This window comes from Babylonia areolata, chromosome 26, assembly GCF_041734735.1.
Source record: "Babylonia areolata isolate BAREFJ2019XMU chromosome 26, ASM4173473v1, whole genome shotgun sequence".
Classification (NCBI taxonomy): Eukaryota; Metazoa; Mollusca; class Gastropoda; order Neogastropoda; family Buccinidae; genus Babylonia; species Babylonia areolata.
The window spans coordinates 41,819,752-41,841,755 of record NC_134901.1 but is presented as its reverse complement, the minus strand read 5'-3'; the positions used below and the strand labels follow the sequence as shown (position 1 = coordinate 41,841,755).

The following is a 22,004-nucleotide window of genomic DNA, read 5'->3' as shown; positions in this document are numbered from 1 at the left end:
TCACATCAAAACTTCAGTGGGGCAGGCATCAGCAGGAGAGATGAATCACTGCACAGTCATCTGACCCAGAAATCTCCGCAGTCAGGTAAAAACTGATACATGTATATGCAGCATGATTGATGCTGACACAGTAGAAGGAGGATTCCCCCCCCCCCCCTAATAAAATAGTGCAAGGTTCTCCCCCCCCCAAGGTCTGTCATGCCAGAGGAGGGAGTTTGAGATAACCGGTGAGGGGTACTTCTGGTGCCCATATATTTTATCAATGAAATGAAGGACAGTTGATAGAGGACAAAAATACCCAACCAGTGGGGGAACACTTATCTGATTTGCTTGTTGTTGTTTTTCCCCCAGGGTAGTACACAGGGCAACAAATTCTCAGATGATTCTCGTTGTCCTGGTGAGTAAGTAGATAATAAAAAAAGCAAGAGAATCTGAGCTCTCAGGATCGAATCCCATGCTTTGCAGTATTTTCTGCCCCTCTACTAGATGAGGGGGGGGGGGGGGCGTTAGTCATGTGGATGTGATGATGAACGTAGGTCCCATGTGTAGCATGCACATAGCGCACGTAAATGAACCCCCCCCCCCCCCACCCCCCCCCCCCCCCCCCCCCCGGCTACGAATGGATTGCCCCTTGCAAAATTCTATAGAAAAATCCACTTTGATAGGAAAACAATACACTTTCAGGCAGGAAAAAAAAACTAAGAAAAGAAGAGTGGAGCTGCTCTGTAGCAATGTGCTCTCTCCGATTTTGCCTACATCAAGAGAAATCAGAATAATACAAAAATTACAATACAATAAAATACAAGATGATTACAACACAACACAACACAGCACATGAGCACAGCACAGCACAGCACAGCAAAACACGACACAACACAGCAAAACACAGCACACACAACACAACAAAACACAGCACACACAACACAACACAGCACAGCACAGCACACACAACACAACACATCACAACAAAACAGCACACACAGCACAGCACAACACAGCACAACACAGCACAGCACAGCACAACACAACACATCACAACAAAACAGCACACACAGCACAGCACAACACAGCACAACACAGCACAGCACAGCACAACACAACACATCACAACAAAACAGCACACACAGCACAGCACAACACAACACAGCACAGCACAGCACAGCACAGCACAACACAACACAACACAACACAACACAACACAACACACAGTAAATCTTCAATGTTTCATTCCCATTTCTTTTTGTCTTCTTGGGTTATCACTCTGTTACCTTTTGCCCTCTCTCCCAACGCTGAAGATTCCTTTCAAACAAAAATCACTTGGGTGAGTTGTTTGAGTGATCTTAGCAGCGCAAAGTTTGCTTTGTGTTAAGAATGGTCCTAAAAGTCGATGGAGTCAGTGTAGACTTAGGAAGGAACATTTTTTTAATCCTTAGCCCCTGGATCCAGTTGACTGAGTAAAAAAAAATCAGTACTTTACAATTTCTTCAGTTCAGATAAGTTGTTAGGTGCAGAGCGAAATGTTTCTTGGCTCTGCATCAGTCTAGACCTGACCAGTGCAGCAGCGAGGTGCACAGGCGTTTTGGAATTTTGCCCACCAAAGACGTTCACTGACTGACAGTGTTTCAGAAGTTAAAAAACTTTTCATAGCCTTTGAAACGGCAGCATCACAATGCGTTTTCCAGTTTAACTTGCAAGTCGAGTAAAATACCTTGAAATACTTGCTCTCGAGACGTCTTTTGATCTTCTGGGACGGTGTGTGTAGAGAGTGTGTGCATGAAGGCTTGTAAGCTGCCTGTCTCACAAGCTTGAGTTATAGCAAATTCACAACACAACTGACAAACACCCTTGCATGCACTCAACCACAGAGAGAACTGTATTTAGCTACTGTTGCTGCTATAATCATTATCAACTGTATTGCTGTTTGTATTCTTTGCAGCATGTGTGTTCAGGTTTTGTTGTTGTTTTGTTTAATGTGCAGAGATTGGCAGTTTTGTCGTGTCATGGAAATAGCATTAAAGTGGTAGACTGGAATCGGTGAAAATGTTGCATGATACTGCGTCAAGATTTAAAGTGTCAGGACAAAGTCACATCATAATTACATGGTATTCAACTTGAAAGAAGTGATGGGGTCCATTTGTATCAGTCACACAGTGCTGATGGATGGATAAGGGGGTGGGAGAGATAGAAGTTGGCAGAGGGGGTGGGTGGGTGGATACTGGTCTTTTTTTTTTTTCTTTTTTTTTTTTTTTTTACAGAAACGAAAAAGAGAGATGCTTCCTGGTGCCAAAACATTGGCTAATTGAATGTTTGATGGGTGAATTTCTAGATAGGAGCCTCATGTGATTTGATTTGGTGTGTCGGAAAAAAAAAAGGGGGGGGTTGAGGGTGGAATAGGAGGCGAGGTGTGACCTTCCTTTTGTCATGACTTGGGTGTGGTTGTGCCTGTCGCTCTGTTGGGGAGCCGTGGTGCAGCTCACAGCTTATTGACGTGGGCTGGCAAGTTTGAGCCACCAGAAATAGCTGAAAGACCCGGTGAAAATGTGGTCAATACCTCACGCACGCTCAGTTTATTTGTTGATTCTCTGCGCCTTGTTAAGAGATGAAAACGTCAAAACCCACGGAAATGAGTGAGGCTAAGGTTTCCTTGGCACATTTCGGATCAATGGGGCTGAATGTCGCCTTTTTTTTTTTTTTTTTTTTCTTTTCTTCTGGTGGTGACGATGGTGATGATGATGATGGTAATGATGATGACTGGTTGGAGGAAGGAAGGGCGGGGAGATTGGGCAAACTGGCTGACATGTGGCGCCGCGGCGGTGCCCCGCCCCTTTCTCTCTCCCACCCTGTGTGGGTTATCTCGCGGGATCTCACACAATGATGTGTGGATTTCGATTTTGGCGGGGGAGGGGGGGGGGGGGGGGGGGGGGGGGGGAAGAAGTGACAGATTTTTTTTTTACTGCTGGGCTGTAGTGGCAGCATGTGATTTATTGGGTTCTGGAACTAGTCCTTGAATCGGGGTGAGGGTGCTGCCAGCCATGTGATGACGGTGGTGGAATGTCAGGGGAGAGGTGTGCTGTACTGTGCTGTGCTGCCTGTGTGGTGTGGTGTTCTTCACCCGTGGGAAGCCGACATTTGGGTCATGCCTGTGAACCAGAGAGCCTGTTAATAAAGGAGGGAGAGAGAGAGAGAGAGAGAGAGCGTGGCTCCAGAACCTGACCATATATGGTGTCCCTGGTTGACCACAGGCAAAGATGGTCAGCCATCCAACAGTCAAATCAAGAGACTCCTACATGGCTTTATGCACAAGTCTTTCTTCTTCTTCATCTTTCTTTTTCTCTCTCTCTCTCTCTCCCAGTCTCTCTCTCTCTCCCTCTCTCTCTCCCTCTTTGTCTCTCTCTCTCTCTCTCTCTCTGTCCCAGTCTCTCTCTCTCTCTCTCTCTCTCTCTCTCTCTCTCTCCCCCTCTCTCTTTCTGGTGTCAGAAAGAGTCCACTAGACCCAACCAAACAAGCAACCCTCCTTGGCAAATTATTTATTCATTCGTTCATTTCAGTCTGCTTATTTGTTCATTTACCACTGTTCAGTTTACCACTGTTCAGAATGAAATGCAGTTCAAACACCTGATGATGAACCATCTGTTGGAATTTCCCCAGTGTCTGTACACAGAATCACAACACACACATAGTATACAAGCACACACACACACACACACATATGCAAGTGCGCGCGCACACACACATACAAGCACACACACACACACACATATGCAAATGCGCACGCACACACACACATACAAGCATACACACACACACACACACACACACACATACGCAAGTGCACGTGCACACACACACACACACACACACACACACATACAAGTACACACACACACACACACACAAGTACACACACATACAAGTACACACACACACACACATATGCAAATGCGCACACACACACACACACACAAGCATACACACACACACACACACACACACACACACACACACAAGAAAAAAGGCAAAACAGTTCAGCTCCTAGGTCTTGTCCTTTTGTGTGTTGTTTACCTGCAGTTTAAATTCGAACATTGGTATTTCTCAAACATCTTCTCCCCTGAAAGTTCAAGAGTGTGCACGCCCGGTGATAAACCGAGAGCAAAGTGTTGGGTCTCTAAAAGTAGTTGTCAATGAGTTGACAGCTTGAGAGCCAGGGTATTGTGGGTGTGGTTCACGCTCCCATGCCAAAACAGCGCCTAGGAAAATAAAACCACAGAAAGTAAACCATGCCATTGTCATGCCGAAAATGCCAAGAAAAGGTGAACAAGTCAGCCTGAGAAGTTGAAAACTAAACGACGGGCGCCATAGCCGAATGGTTAAAGCGTTGGGCTTTCGATCTGAGGGTCCTGGGTTCGAATCACGGTGACGGCGCCTGGTGGGTAAAGGGTGGAGATTTTTACGATCTCCCAGGTCAACATAGGTGCAGACCTGCTAGTGACTGAACCCCCTTCGTGTGTATATGCAAGCAGAAGATCAAATACGCACGTTAAAGATCCTGTAATCCATGTCAGCGTTCGGTGGGTTATGGAAACAAGAACATACCCAGCATGCACACCCCCGAAAACGGAGTATGGCTGCCTACATGGCGGGGTAAAAACGGTCATACACGTAAAAGCCCACTCGTGTGCATACGAGTGAACGCAGAAGAAGAAGAAAGAAGAAGAAAACTAAATGGCTGTTCTGGCTTCAGCTTGAGTGGCTGTGTTATGGTCAGGTCCTTAATGGAAAGGAGAGATTTCCTGGCATGAAAGCACCATGCCAGGTGTGATGACTGACTTTGTTGAAGTTGTCCGTTCCTTTTGCCGATACCTTTCCTGCGGTTCTGCATTAGAAAGCAATGAGTTTGCAAGGGTGGGTGGGTGGGTGGGTGTGTTACATCGATGATGACCAAGCCATGATAATAATAATAATGATAGAACTCACAACAACAACAAAAGGTAATGGTAATGATACTTACACTCTGCAGCTTGAAGTGTGTTTAACAATACATGTGACATGAACAAAGTACAGGAATAATTCTGTTTAAACAGATATCAACGATCTGTACAGATTCCCCCAAAATAATAGGTCAGTTTAACATTGTTCACAACACACACACATGCACACGCACTCACACACACGCATGCACACATGTATGCACGCACGCACACACACACGTGCACACTCACTACTCACACACTCACACACACACACACACACACACACACACACACACACACACACACACTCACTCACTCACTCACTCACTCACTCACACACACACACACACACACACACACACACACACACACACACACACACACTCACTCACTCACTCACTCACTCACTCACTCACTCACTCACTCACTCACACACACACACACACACACACACACACACACACACACACACACACACACACACACTCACTCACTCACTCACTCACACACTCACTCATTCACACACACACACACACACACACACACACACACTTATGCACAGCACACAGAGCATGGGGGGTAGGGGTGAAGGTTGACTGTGTGGATTTCCTCGGATTTCCTGCCCTTTGTTTCCCATCACCTGTGTCCCACTTCCATGATGTTATCCTCTGTGTGTGTGTGTGTGTGCGCGCGCACGTGTGTGTGTGCGCACGCGTGCATGTGTGTGTGTGTGTGTGTGCATCTATGTGTGAGTCTTGTGTGTGTGTGGATGTGAGTGTAAGAGCATGCTGTGCACTTGCACTCCCAGTCACAAAGAATAAAGCAACATTAAACAAGTGTTGACCCTACTGTGGTCAGGACACACTCCTCTTTTCCCGTTTAACCCCTTTCACAGACATACATACACATGTATGCATAGACTAAAATCCATTAACGCGCACACCCGTGTGCGTGCGCACATGCGCACACACACAGCACACACACAAAAAAGAAGTCTTGTTATGGTTTAGCAGTGCCAATCTTTTTTTTGTGTGTGTCACCATGGATACGTATACACTGCCAGTGGCAATGTTAAACACTTGAGCACTGTTTACAATGAATGATACAGATTTTAAACACAGGGTGCTGACAGGATTTAACAAAAAATCAGGAGAAAAAAAGACACCGAAAAGAGGAACTCAAACACACACACACACACATACACACACACACACACACACACACACACACACACACACACACACACAAAAGCATTTTAATTTGGACTAAAGGAACTCACACACACACACACACACACACACACACACACACACACACACACACACACACACACACACACACACACACAAAGAAAAGCATTTTAGTTTTGACTAGAGAACTCACACACACACACACACACACACACACACACAGATGCTCACACACAGAAAGTCTTCCTGATTTTTTTTTTCTTTCTTTCTTTTCTTCCTGTACGGCTGTCGTCATCTCATAACAATTATTGTGAAAAAAAAAAACCCAACATTAACCCTCTTGCATTCTCTCCGGCCTCAGCCAAACACCAGAAGGATTTTCTCTGTGAAATATGCTGATGCAGAATGGGATTAAACTCAAACAAAAACCCTGAGTGACAGACAGACAGACAGACAGACAGAAAAGAAGACTGAAAGAATAACATGGGGTTTTTTTTTGTGTGTGTTGTGTGTGTAAAATAGAATAGAATAGATTTTATTGTCATGAAACCGTAAGGTTTATAAGACACAAGTGCAATGGTAAATGAATGAACGAATAAAAAACACACAATTAATCAATCAGTTAATGCAGTAAATTGCAGCAGCATTCATAAACAAATTTTCCCAATCTTGTTTGTATATATTCATCATCTGACAGCATCACCTGACTGGGAATATGTCCTGTGTTATTCGAATTTTGAATATCCTTTAAAAATTGATGCCTTAAGGTTTTATATTTAATACAATGATCAAGAAGATGGATTTCGTCTTCCAGGATGTTACACTTGTTGCACAATCTGTCTTCTTGTGGAATATTTAAATATCTACCTTTCTCAATCTTTAGGTCATGCGCGCTTATTCTGAGTTTCGTTAAAGCTTGTCTGTGTTTTGTATCTGATATATTTAAAAGATAGGTTTCAGTTTTGTACTCTGCTACAATCGTATTGTAAAATTTTAGCTTTAATGTTTTTTCTCTTTTATCTTTCCAGCATTTGATATATTCATTTTCTAATTTTTTTATACGCGACGTATTTCAGTCTATGTACGCTGAATGTGAATTGATTTTTCCAAATGTGATCAAGGCCAATAATTTCGAGTATCTTTTTTAACCAATATCAACCATGGGGAAGTTGTATTTTCTTGTTGGTACATGGACTTATATATTTTGTGTGTGTGTGCAGAACCTGATTGATGTGTCTCTGACCACTCCCATACAAGACGCTTCCGTGTTCCAGTTTCCTCTGGATTTGATTTCAGAGGTCTTGCAACAGGTAACTTAAACTAACAGAGCCTGCACTGCTTATTTGTCTTCTTTTTTCTCCCCCCCCCCCCCACCCCCCCCGCCCCCTCTCTCCCCCCCTCCCCTCTTTCTCTCTCCCTCTCTGTATGTGTGTGTGTGTGAGGAGAGAAACGAAACGATTTTTTTTTTTTCACCAGGGTAATGAGATAAGCAAGTACACATTATGCTTTTTTTTTCCACCCAGCCCAGGACAAAGAGAGAGAAAAAAGAAGAACACACACACACACACACACACACACACACACACACACATACGAGAGAGAGAGAGAGAGAGAGAGAGAGAGAGCATTCATGCTCAAGTACACATTTATATGTGTGTCATGTGCGGTTTTTGTTGTTGTTTGTGTGTGTGTGTGTGTGTGTGTGATATTTATTTTTATTTGATATGTTTGTTTTGTTGAGGAAAAAAGTTGGAGGCTGGAGAACGGGAGGGGAGCGTTGTAATTTTTGTGTGCATCAGTGTACGAGTGTTGTAATTTTTGTGTGCGTCAGTGTACGAGTGTTGTAATTTTTGTGTGCGTCAGTGTACGAGTGTTGTAATTTTTGTGTGCGTCAGTGTACGAGTGTTGTAATTTTTGTGTGCGTCAGTGTACGAGCGTTGTGTCAGTGTACGAGTGTTGTAATTTTTGTGTGCGTCAGTGTACGAGTGTTGTAATTTTTGTGTGCGTCAGTGTACGAGTGTTGTAATTTTTGTGTGCGTCAGTGTACATGACTGGGGATGTGGGTCTGCACATCATTATACATGTGTGTATAGTGTCTGCTTGCATGAGTGATAGTGTTTTTACCATGAATCTTTAATTGTTGACCTGCATTTCTTTCTATTTTGCACACTATAACTTGCTGTGTGTCAGCTAGTTAATGGGTTGGTGTTGGGGTGAAGCAGGTGGAAAGTTTACAAACATGGAGAGAATGGATGAATGAGATGATTGTATGCGTGTGTGTGTGTTTGTGTGTGTGTGTGTGTGTGTGTGTGTGTGTGTGAGACTGAATGAATGAATTGAGAGAGAAAATTACAAGGAGAGAGATTTCACAGATTTGCATTGTGACTTGAATTGTTCTGGGTAGCAGGATGGTCGCAATAGCCGAGTGGTTAAAGCCTTGGACTTTCAGTCTGAGGGTTCCGGGTTCGAATCACGGTGACGGCGCCTGGTGGGTAAAGGGTGGTGATTTTTACGATCTCCCAGGTCAACATATGTGCAGACCTGCTAGTGCCTGAACCCCCTTCGTGTGTATACGCAAGCAGAAGATCAAATACGTACGTTAAAGATCCTGTAATCCATGTCAGCGTTCGGTGGGTTATGGAAGCAAGAACAATTATTATTATTATTATAAAATATTTTTTATTTTTATTATTATTAGAATATTATTATTATTGTTTATTTCACTTAGCAGTGTAGTTTAGGACATTGTGTGAATGATTTGTTTTTTAATTTCTGATTTTTATTTATTTATTTATTTATTTGATTAGGTAAATGTGATTCCCCTTAGCAGTGTGGTTAAAGAACAATGGATAAATGTGGTGTCTGTGATGCTTTGCCTTAAACTGTATGTTGTTGTTGTTTTTTACAGGTTTTTTTTGTCTGCCTGTCTGTTTTCAGAACTGCACAGAGCCCATCTCTCGAGCTGCCCATGAAAACATCATCATCGCCATCTCCCCCTTGTTAGAGAACAACCACCCCACTCAGGAAATCTGTGATTTCTTTAGCTTGGTAAGAAAGCACTGCTTAGAAAATTGGTTTGATGCTTAGAAAAGTGGTGAAAAAAAAGAAAAGAATTAAAAGAAAAATTAAGACAGAAAAGCTTTCTCATTGAAACAACACTCAGCGCAGGACAGCACATACAAGATGCATGATACAAGAATAATGTATTGTCTCTGAAATGTGGGCACATCTGCTGATGAAAAGGCAACATGCATCAGCTCCCACAGAACCTCTTTTTTTTTTTTTTTTTTTTTTTTTTAAGCCTCTGTTCATTTTTTAAACTATGCAGCTCTTTTTTTTTCCAACAAAGTGAGTTGTATTTATAGATTCTGAACAAGCAAGGCAATATAAGGTTTAACAAAACAAAAATCTAGGTCGTAAAAATCATAGTCTGCGAAACGAAGAAGACATGGAGGTGGACACATCATTTGACAACTTGCACAGCTCAACGTGAGCACACGAAAACGGAGAGTTGCGGGCCTGATGAGACACACAACCCTGACACGAATACCTTGACCTTCATAAAGAGACGCACTCCCACAGAACTTTGACTATGCTCCCACATTCCAGCATGAACACTTACATCACAGCGCAGCGGATTGCATGCAACAGGAAACGGGGGGGAAAGCACAGTGTAACACTGATACTATGCACCGCATTCAGATACAACATGATACACACGGCAGGGTAAAAATGGTCATGGATTATTAAAGGCCCGCTTTTATACACGAACATGGGAGGTGCAGCCCACGAAAATACTGAAGAAGAAGAAAAACGACACACTGCTGTATCGTATAACACTGTTCTTTGTCATGTAAATCAACAAACCGCTTACAGAAATCTGAAAGTTCCAGTCACCCCTGAAGAAGGCGTTGTGATTGAGATCAAAGCTGAGGGATTGGTCCTTCGTCTAATGGATGGATGGGTTTGGTCGGCACGGTCGTTCAGAGGTTTTTGATCTGTGGAATGAGAGCTTATGGTTCTTCAGCTGTGCAAGTCCATGAATATCAAATTTTTTTTTTTTTTTTTTTTTTAAGGTGTTGTTTCATTCCATTGGTGCAACTGTGGGTATGGATAAAGAGATAGAGGAGGTCAACTTGTGCACTGCCGACTGGCATGGCCGAGAAAACGCGGATCGCGTCGAGTGCGTTCGCGGATCGATAAAAATGACATTAAAGGCAACACTGACCTGAGTGTTGGGCAGCAAACCTCTAGAAGTCACCAGAGGAGGAGTAGGAGGTGGTGGAGGTCTGGAGTCGCCCGGAGGAAGTGGAGGAGGCGGCGGGTTGGCGTTGTTGAGAGGGCCAGGAGTAGAGGGCCCAGAGGGTCAGCGAATCAATTGCGATCGCACCTTAATTTTAGAGCAATCGCCCAATCGAGTTACATAATTATGTGATCTGGTTGGAGACATAATTTGACAAAAAACAAGAACGCCAGAGAATCGACAGACAGACAGAAAATAAGAAAAAACTTAGCCGTATGGAGAGCACAGGAACAGGAGTCATGATGGCTGCCGGAAAAAGAGGGCGTTAGCCAAGGGGACAAAGGGGAGGTTACCTACTTCCGGGAGGTTATCAGCCGTAGTTACTTTCGTTTTCTCTGCATAGGCGGATAGTAGTTTGCACAGGACAGGAATGTCAGACCCCTACCAGAGTCTGCACTAGTTGGGTCACGGTAAGTATGTTATTTAAACGTAATTTTAGATAGAAAATTTCCTTTCAATCAACAACAACAAAATGGAATAACGAAAATGGAGTAATATTTGTATGTAAGGTGTGACACAATGTGATATGTGACCAGTATATTTTGTTGCATTTTGTTCTTGCATTGTTGTTGTTTTGTGTTTTTCTTGATTGATGTCATATTTGTTCCAACTTACCAAAACCCCTGAATGACCCTGCCAGACAGCTGTAGCCAATCAACACTGTGCAGATATTAGAATACAACATCAGTTAAGAATGGCAAAAAAGAAAAAAAGAACTTAAAAGAAACAAAACAAAACAGCAACAATCAAAGACCCAAAAAATCATTAAATGAAATAATATGATAAAAGGTAACATCATCTGCGTGTGTGTTTGTGTGTGTGTGTGTATCTCTGTGTGTGTATGTGTGTGTGTGCTTCTGTGTGTGTGTGTGTGTGTGTGTGTGCATGCATGAATGCCTCTGTGTGTGTGTGTGTGTGTGTGCATGAATGCCTCTGTGTGTGTGTGTGTGTGTGTGTGTGTGTGTGTGTGTGCGTGCATGCCTCTGTATGTGTCTGTGTGTGCGTGTGCGTGAATACCTGTGTGTGTGTGTGTGTGTGTGTGTAACCAGCACTGTAAGAGCTGTCCGCGGTCCAGTCTGGTGATGGACCTGTTCACCCCGGTGGTGCAGCGCATCCTGAAACACAACATGGTGAGTGTGTGGGGCTGCACTTCACTGCACTGCACTGCACCGCACCGCACCGCACTCTGCTCCTGCACCTGTCCTCCCTCCCTCCTCCCTGCCTCTGTCTCTCTGTCTGTCTGTTTTCTTTTCTTCCCTTCCTTTCTGTCAATCTGTCTGTTGGTTTTTTTTTTTTTTTCTTGTTCTTCAGTCTGTCCTAAGTTTTGTCTGTCTTTGTCTATACATGCATGTGTATGAATGTGTATTGTGTGTGTGTGTGCGTTTATGTGAGTTTGTGCCTGCCTATGTGTGTATATGTGTTAGGGTAGCTGATACGCACGTATGTTAAAATGTATGTTTGCAGTGTGTGTGCGTGTGTGTGTGTGTGTGTGTAGTCACATTTTGGTGTGTGTATGTAACATAGATTTAATGTTTTATTGTTAACAAAAGCGGTTTTTTTTGTAAAGCACCTAGAGCAGATTTCTGGATAGTGTGCTATATAAGTATCCATTATTATTATTGTTTGTTTGTACTTGTTTTTCTGCTTCCATTGCTTTCTTCCCTTCTGTCTCTCTGTCTGTCTGTCTCTTTTCGTGTGACTCTGTTTCTCGTCCGTCCTGTTTCCCTTTCTTTCTTTCTTGTTCCTGTTTCCCTTTCTTTCTTTCTTGTTCCTGTTTCCCTTTCTTTCTTTCTTTCTTTCTTGTTCCTGTTTCCCTTTCTTTCTTTCTTGTTCCTGTTTCCCTTTCTTTCTTTCTTTCTTTCTTTCTTTCTTTCTTTCTTGTTCCTGTTTCCCTGTCTTCTTTTCTTGTTCCTGTTTCCCTTTCTTTCTTTCTTTCTTTCTTTCTTTCTTGTTCCTGTTTCCCTGTCTTCCTTTCTTGTTCCTGTTTCCCTTTCTTTCTTTCTTTCTTTCTTTCTTTCTTTCTTTCTTTCTTTCTTGTTCCTGTTTCCCTGTCTTCCTTTCTTGTTCCTGATTCCCTTTCTTTCTTTCTTTCTTTCTTTCTTTCTTTCTTTCTTGTTCCTGTTTCCCTGTCTTCCTTTCTTGTTCCTGTTTCCCTGTCTTCCTTTCTTGTCCCTGTTTCCCTATCTTCCTTTCTTGTTCCTGTTTCCCTTTCTTCCTTTCTTGTTCCTGTTTCCCTGTCTTTCTTTCTTGTTCCTGTTTCCCTTTTTTCCTTTCTTGTTCCTGTTTCCCTTTCTTTCTTTCTTGTTCCTGTTTCCCTTTCTTTCTTTCTTGTTCCTGTTTCCCTTTGTTCCTGTTTCCCTGTCTTCCTTCCTTTCTTGTTCCTGTTTCCCTTTCTTCCTTTCTTGTTCCTGTTTCCCTGTCTTCCTTTCTTGTTCCTGTTTCCCTTTCTTTCTTTCTTGTTCCTGTTTCCCTTTCTTTCTTTCTTGTTCCTGTTTCCCTTTGTTCCTGTTTCCCTATCTTTCTTTCTTGTTCCTGTTTCCCTTTCTTTCTTTCTTTCTTGTTCCTGTTTCCCTTTCTTCCTTTCTTGTTCCTGTTTCCCTGTCTTCCTTTCTTGTTCCTGTTTCCCTTTCTTTCTTTCTTTCTTGTTCCTGTTTCCCTTTCTTTCTTTCTTTCTTGTTCCTGTTTCCCTTTGTTCATGTTTCCCTTTCTTTCTTTCTTGTTCCTGTTTCCCTTTGTTCCTGTTTCCCTTTCTTTCTTTCCTGTTTATCTGCTTTTGTTCTTTTTTTCTTTCTTTCTGACTTGTTTATCTCCTTTCCTCCCTTTCTTTCTTTCTTTCTTTCTTGTTTATCTGCTTCTGTTCTTTTTTTTCTTTTTTTTTTGTCTGTCTTTCTTTCCCTCTGCTTCTTTTTCTTTCTTTCTTTCTTGTTTATCTGCTTCTTTTCTTTCTTTCTTTCTTTCTTGATTCTCAGCTTCCCTTTCTTTCTCCCTTTCTTTCTTTCTTTCTTTCTTGATTCCCAGCTTCCCTTTCTTTCTCCCTTTCTTTCTTTCCTTCTTGTTCCTTTGGTTCCCTCCCTTTCTTTCTTTCCTGTTTATCTGGTTCCCATTCTTTCTTTTTTTTCTTTCTTTCTTGTTTATCTGTTTCTGTTCTTTTCTTTCTTTCTTTCTTTCTTACTTTATCTCCTTCCCTCCCTTGCTTTCTTTCTTTCTTGTTTATCTGTTTCTGTTCTTTTCTTTCTTTCTTTCTTTCTTACTTTATCTCCTTCCCTCCCTTGCTTTCTTTCTTTCTTGTTTATCTGTTTCTGTTCTTTTCTTTCTGTCTGTCTGTCTTGTTCCTCTGCTTTCCTTTCTTTCTTTCTTTCTTACTTTATCTCCTTCCCTCCCTTGCTTTCTTTCTTTCTTGTTTATCTGTTTCTGTTCTTTTCTTTCTGTCTGTCTGTCTTGTTCCTCTGCTTTCCTTTCTTTCTTTCTTTCTTGTTTATCTCCTTCCCTCCCTTTCTTTCTTTCTTTCTTGTTTATCTGCTTCTGTTCTTTTCTTTTTTTTGTCTGTCTTTCTTGTTCCTCTGCTTTCCTTTCTTTCTTTCTTATTTATCTGCTTCTGTTCTTTCTTTCTGTCTTTCTTGTTCCTCTGCTTCTCTTTCTTTCTTTCTTTCTTGATTCTTTGCTTCCCTTTCTTTCTTTCCTTCTTGTTCCTTTGGTTCCCTCCCTTTCTTTCTTTCCTGTTTATCTGCTTCCCATTCTTTCTTTTTTTTTTCTTCTTTCTTTCTTTCTCACGCTCATCATCCTCCCCATCCCCCACACCCCCACCATCACCACAGAACAGGCCATGGGTCATGGAGCTAAAGAGTGAGGGATGATCATTGGTGCCATGGGGTTTTATAACACCCCCCCCCCCCGCCCCCCCCCTCCCCCCCCGCCCCCCTTCCCTGAAACCATAACCCAGCTTGGTATAGACCATGTGTTGTTGGTGCCAGGCACAGAAGACAACAACAAGATTTGATTGTACCAGTGTCGAAGAATGTAGGAAATTGTTGTCAGTGTTGTTCATTCACTCATCCTTTGTTTAACCCTTTCACTGCCAAGCTTGTATTTATGCAGCAGCCAGGTAGAGGACCCATGTCACTGAAGGGTGACCAGATCATGGGTCTTTTGTCCATGAACCTACTGCTGTTAATGTTCGGTAGTAGGACAGGCCATATTTTCGACACATCACAGGGGGAAATCCCCAGCTATTATTAGACACAGTATTTTCTGTGTTTGTAGCACAAGGGAATTTTTGCGCTCTAAATTGACTGGCGGTGAAAGGGTTAAGCACCAGTGCATGCATACCAAGACTGTTACACACTCCGTGAAAGCATGCACCACACTTGCAAGTATGAGAAGTAGGAAGAATGAAAGCAAGGGCGACGGGCGCAATAGCCGAGTGGTTAAGGCGTTGGACTGTCAATCTGAGGGTCCCGGGTTCGAATCACGGTGACGGCGCCTGGTGGGTAAAGGGTGGAGATTTTTACGATCTCCCAGGTCAACATGTGTGCAGACCTGCTGGTGCCTGAACCCCCTTCGTGTGTATATGCAAGCAGAAGATCAAATACGCACGTTAAAGATCCTGTAATCCATGTCAGCGTTCGGTGGGTTATGTAAACAAGAACATACCCAGCATGCACACCCCCGAAAACGGAGTATGGCTGCCTACATGGCGGGGTAAAAACGGTCGTACACGTAAAAGCCCACTCGTGTGCATACGAGTGAACGCAGAAGAAGAAGAAGAAGAAAGCAAGGGTGGGGGGAGATAGGGGTTGGGGGGACGTAGTCACATACTTCAGATGAGGATGAAGTAAGTTACATAAAATCAGATGAAAATGAAAGGCATATCAAGCACATAAGAAAAAAAAATGAAGGTGTACTTAAGTATCTCTGCATGTGACAAAAAATATAAATTAAAATACAACATTTACAGGAAACTGTAACTCTCCTCACAATTAACTGTGAGTTTTATGTTGACACAGTTGAGCATTTGTATGGTTTGACAGTCCTGGTATGGCCCTGTTGGCTCAGCTGGACTATAAGTAACAAGAACAAGAACCTCCCTACCTACCTACCTCCCTACGTACTTATATACATTCATATATTAGACTTGGAGAAGAGAGGATGGATTAAAAACTCATCTGAAATAGAAAAGGGCTGGTCTGTTTCATGAGGGGGGGGAGTGATCAGTCTGAAACAGGTACTGGTTGGAAGGGAACTGTTTCTTTTCCTTGATGTTGCTTCATTGCTATTTGAAGCACACACAAAGTTTGAAGTTTTAGTGGGGAAAAGAAAAGGGTCACAATTTTCAATACACAACTGATTATAAAACTCCAAATACTGGCTTTAGAATTATAAGAACAAAAATCAAAACAACAGAACCTGCCTTCCATATTTGACTGGGTATGGCTATGTTGTTGTGAATAAGCACTTCATCTTTGCCAAAGAAGAAAAAAACCTACCAACCCCCCCACCCCCTTCAGTGGTTTCATCAACAACATCAGCAAAATTAAAGCCAACAAATTTTGAACAAACAAAACAAAACAAACAAAAAAACACCCACCGTTGTGACAGCAGATCATTTGTTATCACGTAATGATGTATACATAACTGTCTTTGATGTTCACCGTCGATAGATCCTATTGAACAGTGAAGCTGAGCGTGATGAGCACTGCTCAAAACATGTTGTTTGTCACACGCTGACCTTTGTAATTATCATCGCTGATCATGTGAGGGTGACTTGCACGCGATTGCAAACACAGTTTGTGTCGCCTTATAATCAGAATGGAAATCGTGCTTCAGGCACCGCTTAGAATAGACATGGACACATAGATGTATGCACGCACACACGCACACGCGCATACACACACACACACACACACACACAAGCACGCATGCACACACACACACACACACACACACACGTGCACGCACACGTGTGCAAACTTAAGTACATGTGTGTTTGGTAGGGATGGGGGAAGATAACAGGTAACAATATTGTCAAACATTAAAGAATGCAACACACACACACACACACACACACACACACACACACACACACACACACAAGGGCAGAATCAGACCAGTTCCATATGTTCAGGTCCAACCAAACCCCTTTCCTGTAGCCCAGTTAGTCAGAGCCTTTTGAACTGGGGTTAGTCAGCGAGACAAATGATGACTCCGCAGACCCAGACCAGGCCAGGCAATAGGGTGTGCATGACAGTATGGCTTATTTGTAACGTTAATAGAGGAGGTAGAGGAGGTGCAGGGTAATGTGGTGTGTGTGTGTGTGTGTTGGAGCTCATGTACATTTATATGTATTTGACTGTGCTTTCATATCTGTGAAACTGCGTGTTTGGTGCATATCTGTTATGCATTGTGTGTGTGAATGTGTGTCTTCATGTTTTACATTTATTTGCTTATTTATCATCATTGTTGTCTTATTTATTTAATTATTTATTTATTATCATTATTATTATTTTATTATTATTTTCATTACTACTACCTTTTTTTATCATAATTATTATTTATTTATTTATGTAAGCTTATCTCTTTTTTTTTCTTTTTTTTCTCAAAGCCTGACTAAGCGCGTTGGGTTACAGGCATCTGCTTGGCAGATGTGGTGTAGCGTATATGGATTTGTCCGAACGCAGTGACGCCTCCTTGAGCTACTGATACTGATACTGATACTGTCGTTAATAGTGTGGCTGATAGGTTAACCCTACAGCTGACCAGTTATCAGTATAATATTGAATTACAAATGATGGGTTGATGACGGTACAGCTGTCTTTCTGTTTGTCTGTCTGTCTCTCTCTCTCTGGTTCCATTCCTTTAAAACTATTTTACAACCGGAGAAATTGTTAGTAGTAGTTACTACCAATAAATGGCACAGAGATATGCTAGCAAGATTCAGAAGCAGAACCTTAGGTTTAAAAGCTAATAAAAGATGGTTTGATCTTGAGGGTTTAGCTGATTGTATGTGTACAGTGTGTATGGAGGATGTGAGGAGAGGATGAAGATCATTTTTTATTATTTCATTGTAATGCTTATGAAGACATTAGAGCCAAGACACGACTTTTTCATATTGCTGCTGAGAAAAGACATGACGTGCTTAGTCTGTTATCCACTGAAAATGATGAAATTATAATTTGGCTTGCCAAATACATAGCAGAAGCTGTTAATATCAGGAAAAGGAAAATAGGTAGTAATAACCCGTAACATCACTAGTTATATGATTAGCCTGGTGCAGCTGTATACCCTTGATGGTCACATTGTATGTTTATAGTCTATTGTATGTTGTTTCACTACTGTGGTGTGCGTACATGTATTGGCACATACACAAATGTACGATTAAGTAATTTGTTTTTTTTAAATCAGTTATTGTCATTATTTGCTTTATTTATTGTTGTTTGTTTTCTTTCATTCAATATACAATGACGCTGCAACTTAAAATTGACCCCCTTGACATAAGGGCACAGCTGTCCAGTTATCAGTGTATTGATTTATAAATGATAGGTAGGTGACAGTACAGTTGACCAGTTGTTAACAGTACAACTGGGTGGTCGTTAACCCTTTCACCGCCAAGCTCGCATCTGTGCAACAGGCGTGGTAGAGGACCCATGTCATTGAAAGGTGACCATTCATTGGTCTGTTATCCATAAACCTGCTGCTCTTAATATTCGGTGGTAGGATAGGCCTTATTTTCTATAACACAGCAGGGGGAATCCCCAACTGTTCTCAGCCACTGTCTTTTCTGTGTTTATACCACAATGGAATTTTGTACTCTAAATTGACGGGCGGTGAAAGGGTTAACTGTATGGCCTACTGGTTGTCAACAGGACACCTGGTCAATTGTTGTGAACTGTGTGAGTATGGCGGACTGGTTGTTAAAAGCTGTTGTGGCAGACGTTGTTAACAGGCAGGCAGGCAGGTTGTGCACAGCATACGGCTGTTGGGTTAACAGCATGGCTGGTTGGTTGTTGACATTGTGGCTGATGGTTTGTTAACAGCGTTGGGTTACGCTGCTGGTCAGGCATCTGCTTGGCAGATGTGGTGTAGCGTATATGGAGGATTTGTCCAAACGCAGTGACGCCTCCTTGAGCTACTGAAACTGAAACTTCTTAACAGTACGTCTGTACAGGTTGTTGGAGCTGTTTTGGCTGACAGGTTGTTAGCATGCAGTGCGGGTGATGGGTTAACAGTACGTCTGTACAGGTTGTTGGAGTTGTTTTGGCTGACAGGTTGTGAACAGGATGGCAGGACAGTCGTTACAAAAACTGTTTGCTGTCCAAACTGCATGACCCTGACAGTGTAGCCGACACTGACACTGACATGTGTGGGGTGTGTGTGTGTGATGGCAGGACTTTGGCAAGTTCCCTCGCATGAGGACCTTCGTCCAGGAGTACCTGCAGGCTCTCAAGTGTCAGAACGATGGCACCCGCGTCGTGCAGTGCTTCATCGAGAAGTGAGTCACCTGTTGTTCTTCCTCCCTGTCTTGTCTGTCTCTTTGTCTCTGTCTCTGTCTCTGGCTCGCTCTCTCTCTGGCTCCAAACTTAAAGAAATTGTGCTGCTCGTCTCTAGTGTTGTTTCCTTGCGATTAATTTGCTTTTGTTCTTGAAGATTTTGTAATGGTGTTTTGGTGTTTGTTCACCAAGCCCTTCATGAGGGGCCATGGCGTGATGAAAAACGCCTTCCATTTCTGATTCTCTCTCTCTCTCTCTCTCTCTCTCTCTTTCGCTCTGTTGAAATCTTGAGTTTGTGTCCCTCTCTCTCTCTCTCTCTCTGTCGAAATCTGAGTTTGTGTCCCTCTCTCTCTCTCTCTTTCTTTCTCTCTCTCTTTTTAAGTGGCACACTATCATGCTCAAATTGTTTACAGTGTGATTTCATAATGTAATGCGTTTCTGTTCAGTATTTTTGCGTTTGAAATGAAACAGTCAGAAAATCTGAATGGATATTCTTGCCCAAGATGATGAGGATAGGCATCTCTGCTGTGTTCGGTGTCTCAAATACTATTGGGATAGGTCTCACCATAGGCGTTCTTCTCAGAGGCGTCTTCTCATCTCCCTCAGTGAGAATTACAAGAAAGACATCGCTGCAGACACCATTTCCCGCTGGGTTTCCCAAGTCATTGGTAGAGCCTACTCTCATGCACACAGGGATATCAGCTGTCTTCATCCCAGAGCACACGAAGTGCGGGCCATAGCTACTTCGTCTGCTTTCCAGCACTCAGTGCCATTGCAGCATGTCTTGGAGGCAGCCTTCTGGCGGTCTGAGAATCCCTTCATCAACTTCTACCTCAGGGATTTCCGTATGACCAGGGCTGACGGTTCCAAGGGGATTTCCTTTGTCGCGGCTAACACTGCCGTCTCAGTTTCAAGGGCTCCCCATACGAACCAGTAGGCGTTGCCCTCCTCCATTTGCTTTAAATTCTGCATCAGTTTGACATGGTACAGTATATGACACCAAAAGGAGGAGGTTGTATTATACTCCATGTTTGGTGATACATATACTTACCATGTCAAACTCGAATGCCCGCCCGTCCGTCCCCGCGTCTCCGCCCTGGTTCTCATGGGGCATTTTCTTCGATGGCCACGGAATGATTCAGCGCTTATAGCTTTTAGAGGCGTTTGATTGGCTAAGAGCGGACCGGGCAAGACGGCTCGTCTTTTCACTGTTAGCCGCGTGAAATTTGGCCAAGCAGAGCAAACTCGATAGGCCTAGTTTGCATCAGTTTGACATGGTAAGTATATGTTATCACCAAACATGGAGTATAATACAAACTCCTCCTTTGACTGTATCCCCATCAGAACAGACCGTGGCCTGTACTGATTACAGTGTTTTCAAGTTCCACTTCTGTCTCGCTTTGTCCCTCCGCCCATCAGGAGAGGGAACGTTGCGTGTGAAACGGAGAAAATTTGAGGAAAGTGAAAGAAAAAGGGACAAATAAACAAAATAGCCTTGGGGTGAATTTGATATGGGGGCACTTGGGGGGAGAGAGGGAGGGTGTGGGGGGGAGTTGAAGAGAGAAGTATTGCATTCTGTGTTTGTATGTGTTTTTGTTTGTGTGTGCAGCTATTGTTACTCTTTTATGAGAGCACACATTTATGAGTGAGAGAGAGAGAGAGAAAAAAAAAAAGGAAAATGAAGTGTATTTGATTGAATTGTAAGATTTCAACATGATCAGCGAAAATGAAAAAGGGAATGCACATGTTTAACCAAATAATGAACAAACAAGAATGTGGTGTGTGTGTGTGTGTGTGTGTTTAAAAAAACAAAAACAAAACAAAAAACGTCATGACTTCGAAATGAGGAAATATTGTGTGGAGGCATACAATACCATCATCAGCATCATTATGAAGATAGATAGACTGGGAGAGACAGAAGAGTACTCCAGCAGCGCAGACCTGGTCTCTGGCTGAGAACTTTTAAGGAGCATGAAGAATTGATGCGGTGTATAGGTCAGAAGTGTTGTGTTCCTTCACTCATTACCCTTGATTTTTTTTTTTGGATGGGAGAGTCTGCCAGGAGCACCCCCCCCCCCCCCACACACACACACACACACAGTCACACAGTCAGACAGCTTCATCAGAACCTTTGAGAGACCCATGTGGTGGGGATGAATTATGGAGCATTGTGAAACCTTTCACGGTGTGAAGGGGGCACTGTCAGCATCAACAGAGTAGGGGAACGTGATCCTTGTCTTGTCGTTGTCATGAGAACCAGGATGGTCAAGCTATGTCATTGTTTGTCCAGTTTGTGTTTGAGAGAGATGGACTTAGAATGTACAAAACTTTGATGTTGTGATGAAGTATTTAAAGCCAGTAGAATATGTGTATCCCCCCTCCAGACCCCCTCCCCCCACCCCCCCACCCCCCAATTTTTTTTCCTATTTCAAACAACTTTTGTTGTTTTTTGAACCACTGAAAAGATTCCCTTTATTGATAGAGCACACTGAAGAGTACTCTCAATTACAACAAAATCAGCAACCCTACTTAGCTTTCCGGAATCTTAAATTTCCTTTCATCAGCGTAGACTATGCTGGCTAGAGTAAAATGCGTGCTACATCTGTGTGGTACGGGAATTTGAGGATATCTGTGGTGAGAACTGCCAGCAAAGGCAACCCAAGGCCTGGCCAGAAGTGTTGGTGTTAACATTCAGACAAAAGTTTTTAGATGTATTCTTTAATTCGTTCTACCCCAGAGCTACATGTCTGCTACAGCTTCTCTGGGACCAACACTACACGAGACCACTGCAGTAAAAAGTGGGGTGGTTTACTTAACTCACTCAGTACGGGCCAGTCCTCTCTTCTCCTCTACACAGACCCCTCGGATGTCCAGTGGGTGTCTGAATGACCCAACCTTTAGCTTCCGTCGTCAGAATTGTGGTATTCTTTGTCAACATTCAGCTCTTCAGTATGAGAGCCTTCTGCTTGCGATATTTTGATGATGGTAATTGGGGTGAAACGCTGTTAACGTCGTCTCTTTCGCCGTTCATTTGGAGAGAGTTAAACTGGGAAAAATG

The 22,004-nt window shown here is 42.8% G+C and overlaps 1 protein-coding gene across 2 annotated transcripts in view; it reads left to right on the top strand.

Moving 5' to 3' along the window:
* The window catches only part of LOC143300389 (C-Maf-inducing protein-like), an 86,129-nt gene that overhangs the window by 29,105 nt on the left and 35,020 nt on the right, over positions 1 to 22,004 (top strand). For both annotated transcript variants that reach the window (XM_076614017.1, XM_076614016.1), the window contains exons 5-8: positions 7,381 to 7,470; positions 9,098 to 9,208; positions 11,513 to 11,593; positions 18,845 to 18,948. In XM_076614017.1, coding sequence (XP_076470132.1) covers positions 7,381 to 7,470; positions 9,098 to 9,208; positions 11,513 to 11,593; positions 18,845 to 18,948 — 386 coding nt within the window. The remainder of the gene's footprint in view (positions 1 to 7,380; positions 7,471 to 9,097; positions 9,209 to 11,512; positions 11,594 to 18,844; positions 18,949 to 22,004) is intronic.